Source organism: Crocodylus siamensis, chromosome 7, assembly GCF_052110815.1.
Source record: "Crocodylus siamensis isolate JL-2025a chromosome 7, ASM5211081v1, whole genome shotgun sequence".
Taxonomy (NCBI): domain Eukaryota; kingdom Metazoa; phylum Chordata; order Crocodylia; family Crocodylidae; genus Crocodylus; species Crocodylus siamensis.
Window position 1 is genome coordinate 19,265,007 of NC_143401.1, and position 6,360 is coordinate 19,271,366.

At 47.4% G+C, this 6,360-nt stretch overlaps 1 protein-coding gene across 1 annotated transcript in view; it reads right to left on the reverse strand.

Annotated features, from left to right (window-relative positions):
* LOC149859558 (uncharacterized) overlaps positions 1 to 5,231 on the reverse strand; it is a 42,195-nt gene extending 36,964 nt beyond the window's left edge. The window contains exons 1-4 of the mRNA XM_090056545.1: positions 5,177 to 5,231; positions 2,966 to 3,442; positions 589 to 627; positions 358 to 480 (exon numbers count right to left, since the gene is read on the reverse strand). Coding sequence (XP_089912671.1) covers positions 358 to 480; positions 589 to 627; positions 2,966 to 3,442; positions 5,177 to 5,231 — 694 coding nt within the window. The remainder of the gene's footprint in view (positions 1 to 357; positions 481 to 588; positions 628 to 2,965; positions 3,443 to 5,176) is intronic.
* Between the last annotated feature and the right edge of the window lie 1,129 nt (positions 5,232 to 6,360).

Genomic DNA, 6,360 nt, shown 5'->3' on the forward strand with positions numbered 1-6,360 from the left:
TACGCCTGCCAACAAACCTTTCTGTCAGTGTGTACTCAATGCAGGGGCCACACTCAATATTTTAAAGGACAGAATTGATCATTTATTAAAATAGAACCTGTTTAAAGTTCCAGGGAAGCCTTTCATTGACCTCCAGAGGACCTAGATCAAAGTCCACAGTGCTGCTACAGGTATCTGCCTGATAAATCATGCTTCTGGACCACCTCGTATAACTAATATCCTCCATGGAGTTGCATCTATTTTAGAAGACAAGGAGCTGACATAGCTGCATGAACAAGAAAGCGTCATTGTGACAGAATTTAAGAGCTGCCAGATACTACAATAACCAGTCTCTCCCTGTCCTGCTGAAAGCATTACCTCTGTGTGAGAGCACCTTGTATCTCTGTGGCCAGGATAAGTAACTCTTCAGGTATCTGGTCCCCTGGCATTTCCCTGATGGCCTAAAGGATATCCTTGATCTAGCTGACCTCTCAAAAGGGGCTGTAAAGGAGACACATGCAAAGACATATTATATGATATGAGGAATGTGCCTCTGCAATCCCAGCGATGCTTTGTAAGAAGCCCAAACAGCACATTGAAAAAACTTACATTCTCTGCCTGTAATAAGGGACGAGGATGAAGTAGACTCTGAAAAGAGGAGGCAGAACATGAATGTCATAGAATTTTTCACCATGTAATTCAAAACATAAATCCTGAAAGGAAGACTTCCTGGGCCCATATGCAGTTTACTATAGACTGGAATGTGTTTAGCATCAGTCTGTTCCTGCTCCCTCCAGTCTTGCACCAGCCCCCTGTAGCAGCCAGGGGGGAGCTCTAGGCTCCTTCTGGGTGCTAGCTCGGAGGCTGCCAAAAGCTGGGAAATTGCTCCCTGCCACCGGGAGCTGCCTGCTGCAGGGTAGGCTCCGGGACCCAGGCAGGGTCATAGGCAGTGGAACTTGGGGCTAACAGGGCTTAGCCCTGCCAAATGCGGGACAGCGGTAAGGCAGCCCGGCCAAGGGCTTCTGGCAGCTGCAGCAGGGTTGGGAAGGGAGTGAGGCTGGGGACTGGGGCTAGGGGAGGGGCAGGCACTAAACAGCTGGAGGCGGAACTGAGCCACAAGGAGCTCATCCAGGGGGAACGGCTCCTGCGGCTACATCCCGGGGCAGGCTGCCAGTTTGGGCTGGGGCTGGGGTTGTGCTAGGCTCTTCCTGGGCATGACTCTGAGCAGGGCAGGGCAGGTGCAGGGGTCCTGGGGACCCTGTCGCCTCCAGCCTGGCAGCCTGAGGCTGGCCCCACTCCGTCCCCTGGCTCCAGGCCCCCCCAAGCGGTGTGGGGAGGCATCCAGGGACAGTGCAGGGCTGGGGGCAGTGGATTCATGGGTACAGTGGGCACCAGTGCCAGACAATGACCCCGGGTGCAAGGGAAGGGACAGGTGCAGTGGGCCCCAGCCCTGATCCCGATCCTGGGCTTGGCTTGGCTCCACTCCCTCCTCCCTTCCCCTATGGTCCTTTCCCCGCCCCCCGCCCCAGCCTCCTCTGACTTTCCTTCCCGCATGCTTAGCCTCCCCCAATAAAAGTTTCTCCCTCCACCTATGGGCAGGGGCAATGTCCCCCTTCCCCATCAGCACAGAGCTCCTAGCCCCACTCCCTGGGGGCAGGGAGCCTGGAAAGAGTGGCAGGGGAGGTGCAGGTCCCCACCCCCTGCCCAAATCTCCTGGTGGGGCAGTTAGCAGTGGGCCCACAGCTGGATGGGGATTCCCCACCCAGCGTAGGGCTCACTGCTACTTGTCCCACCAATAGATTGGAAGAGGGGGCTGGAACCTGCCCCTCCACCGCAGCTCTTTCCAAGTCCCATACCTCGATCGCCTGATGGGCCACAGAGCTAGGAAAAGTCTGTGGGGCTGGGACCTGCCCCTGACCAGGAACAGTCTCCCCAGGCCCAGCCCCCACTCTGTGATAGTGACTGTGTGTGGGGGCTGGGAGTTCCCTGTTGTCAAGGCAGACGGACATTGTCCCCACTGGGGCAGTGGTGGTAGAGCCCACCCCAGTAGCAGACAGCTTCCTGGGGCAGGAAGCAATCTCCCACCCCCTGCTGCCCAGGTGCTCAGGACCATATTTGCTCCTGACTGGCTTTCTATACATGCTGTAGTGCACAGTAATTACTCAGGAGTTAATTTGCTACTTGCATTTGCAGGTAGTAAATTAAATGCTGAGCAGAGGAAATGACTGTGTTTTAAGGGTCGGCACATGTAGATGGTGACACTCACTTTGTGGTAATCAGCTCTACTGTGCAGTAAAGCATCTTATGTAGACACAACCATAAAGAACTTGCTTTAGACCTGAAAGCTTTTCTTTAGCCTCTACATTTATATCCCAGCAAAAGAAACTATTTTAGATCATGTGTAGAGGTTCTTCACATTTTAGCAGTATTCAGTTTTTCTCTCAGAGGTTTCCGCTATTGGACCTATTGGGCAGATCCTCAGCTAATGTAAGCTGCCATAGTTCCACTGGACTAGCTGAAAACTAAAGTTCCAAACTTTGCCAAGGAAATAATTAAAAAGCATAATAGGATTATTTCTGTAAACTTCCTGAATATTTCTGAAACATTTTCTCAGTGGAGGAAGTGAAAGAATAACTCTATGTGAAACAGACCGGTAAGTCACAATCCAGTACCAGCATTGAGGTAACTGTGTTACAAAAGCCAATATCCCCAGTGGTCCTAACCAAAATCCTGAGTACAAGACTCAAAAGAAGCATGGATTGACCAGACATAGAAAATGTTCAGCCTTCTTGCTTCCAGATCTAGGGCATGGCATGCCTGAAGTATGAGGGAGGTTTGCACTGGCACTGCCCAGGCTGTGCATAGCTTTAGTACCTGAATAATGTCAATCTCCAGGGCTGTTATTGTTGCATCTCTCTCCAGTCTAAACTGTAGTTTAAATAAAATGAATCTAATCAGTCAAACATTTCAAGGTCTTTGTCCTTACCTGTGTCACCTTCCCCCAGAGCTATCTCTTTTCTTCTGCTCACTGGGATTTGTGTCCTATGATGTTCAATGGTTTTTATTATTTTGGGTAAAAGCTGGGGGTCATTTATGTCTATTGAGAAGCAACATTGCAAGAGAACAGGTTCAGTCTGAGTAGCATCAAACAAAAGCAGCACAATTCTCTTCAACATCGCTGGTGTTATAAGCATATCTTGAAGTTTTAAGAAATCATGGTCTTTGTAGATTGGTATAAGAGTTACTGGGATAATCTTCATGGGTTTGCTTATGGCCTGTATGATCATTTCTCCTCCAGTGAAATTCCTGTAACCATGGTAGCAGAGAAAGCCATTCTTCTCCAGAACTGTCACAATCTTTTCATCAATGAAATTGTCTACGTCAATTTGCTTCTTATTTTGTGGTGGAGTTGCTGAAGGGATGTAGAGGTCATAGCAGTAGAGTTTATGAAAAATGATGTCACCTAAAATGATACAAATTTAATGGACAAAATGTTCTACTTCATGGGGGATGTTCTTTTCTAAAGGAACTATTTCCAGCGGGCACTCAATTCAAAAGAAACAGGTGTGGCAATGAATATCCCTAGATCAGGATAGAAATAGCACTGGTTCTGCTTCGTGGAGACATATCTGGCAAGAGCCAAAAGGTTAAATGATATTTGAACAGGACTGAAATCTAGAATTCTTAATAAAAAGAAAATAAAAATAGAATAGAAAAAAAATAAACACATATAAAAAATAACGTCATGGGTTATAGTTTCATAGTTTTATAGTTTCTAGGGTCGGAAGGGACCTGAGCAGATCATCTAGTCCGACCCCCTGCCACGGCAGGAAAGAGTACTGGGGCCAAATGACCCCAGCAAGGTGTTCATCTAACCTCCTCCATTAATATGTTAATGTTTCCTATTATTGCTTTTCTCCTTGGCGCTGTTTTGTTTCAATGCATTATAAAGCCATTTTCAGGTTTAGCAGGAACAATTAAACTTTTGTAACATTAACCTTTTCCTTTGTTCTCAGACTTCATCAATCATCTCTAGAGTGCATGATTTTCATCCAAATGGAGCAAAATGTGACGGAATGGAAAAAGAAAGTTTTCCTCTTTTGCTTTGTGAAGTTGCTTAACCAGGCTTGTTTTAAACACCACTGCAGTTACTAGGGAGATTCCACTGACTTCACCAAGCTTTAAACTATACCCAAAATATATGAAATGATGCATTCTCTAGCAAAGCTGCCTGCTGGCATCTGCTGAAATGGAACCCAGTGCTACGTTCAAGGTCTGAGGGCTCTCCAACTTTGCATGTGCATGGATCTACATTTGGGGTAACATTTTCAAAAGCCAAGGAGCCTGTCTTCACTATGGCAGAACATAGCAAGGAGTACTACCATGAAAACATGCTGCACCCACTCAATCCTACTCTGTGGGCATGTCTACATATGGGCCCCACTGCACAGTTGGTACTGCAAACAAGTACTAAATGACTGGGCAGTACCTGCTGATACTGCGCAGTCCTGGCGGCTCATGCATCATTTCCAGCTCTACTGCACAGTAGCAGCGAGCTACTGCCCAGTAACTCGTCATTACAGCACAGCAGAGGAGGTATCACAGTTAGTGCCTGCTGATGCTACATCACAGTAACAATGAACTACGGTGCTGTAGCTTGTTGCTATGGTGACGTAGCATCTTGTGTAGACGTTTTCTGTATGTGTTGCATGCTAAAAAACATACCATGCAACTAGCTGCTGTTACGGTGAGGCTGGGAACATCCCTGGCACACATTCAAAAATGTCCACAGGACAGTTGGCACACGCAGAATGGGAGAAAGGAGGCAGAGCATTATTCATGGTAGTGTTCCTTGAGCACTGGCCAACACAGGATAGACAAACCCTACATTCCACTGAGCTTCAGCTCCTAAGGAACTTCAAAAATAAGTCCTTTGGAAAACTTTGCTCTCAGGCTTTGAGACTCAAATTTCTCCTTCTCTGCTCTGAAGTTCTGTACTGATTTCCTCCTATCTGGAGAGGTACCCCTACCAGAACCAACCCCTGGCCCCCATCTCCATTTCAGCTGTACAGTGTCCATAGGACTGAGGAGGGTGAGAAAAAAGCCACAAGTCCTAAAGATTATGTCAGGAGTGTGACTTCTTGTTGGCCACATTTTAGCAGCACCATGGTACAGAGTAGTTTAGAACAGACCTTACCATATTTCCTTTCTCCACACTCAGTACAGGCCTCCAGCTCATTGGGGTCATCCATCCTTCCCAAGCTGTTTGCAGGGTTTCAGTGCAAGTGTATGCGACTGCAGCAAGAACTTGCCTCCCATCTACCGCATTTACTCTTACACTGCTCTTCAGTATTATTCAACGGTGGATTCACATTACAACGAGCCTGGAGTTTAGGGGTCAGTGGCCCAAGCTACAGATGGGTTCAAAGAGAAAAAATGAAAACAGGTCAAAAAAAGGGGTGATACAGGAAATTCAGGACTAGGGGTTGGCTTTGACTATGTAGATTTCAGACTCAACTGGAAGAAATCTCATTTATCTTGATGGTCACATGAGATTCCTACCAACTATTATTTTTCCCTTGGTTGAATTTTATTAGACAGGGGAGTGTGGGTGTGGAGTAGGAGGGGCAGGGTAGAGAAAATCCTGGGACACCAGCTAAAGGTTTTGCTGAAGCCAGGTTGCTGGAGCACTAAACTCAGGATCCTGGAAGCAATGGAAATGCACAAACTCTCCATGTGAACGGTGCTCATCTCCTGCGGACTCCCCTGGAGCCACTCTGCTCTGGGGCTGTGAAGTGGCTCAGTCTGTGAGAATGGGAGAAATTGCCACCAGAGTGATTCTGGGAACACTTTGCTAGCACATTCCCAGATGTTTTCCCTACTGTGCTCTGCAGGAGTTTCTTTGCACAGGAAAGGATAGTTTGAGTCATTATTCTTATTTACATTGAAAATGCACATTTCTTTCATTTATTAGGTAGCAAAGTGTCTCACAACAGTATCTGACAGGTTATGGCAAGGCTTGTCTGCTCTGACTTCAGGTACTTCACTGCCATGGTTTCCCGTTTTCCCCTGGCTAGTCAAGCTTCACACTGAAGGTGTTTTCACAATAACCCTCCCCTCCTGGGAGCCTCAGCATAACAGCATAACATAAACCTCCCTGGTGCATGGACCTCAACTTTGTCCTGGCATATGCTTCCCTCCCACCAGGCTCATTTTCTCCAGCCTACCCTGATTTTCCCACACACTGAAGCCTCTGGCTCTCCAAACCCTCTACATGAGAAATAAGGCAGATCTCCACTCCAAATTCACCGTACAACACAAGCATCTTAGGTCCTTGAGTCTCTCATCTGAACTCTGGATGCCTTTGTATCCCACACCAGG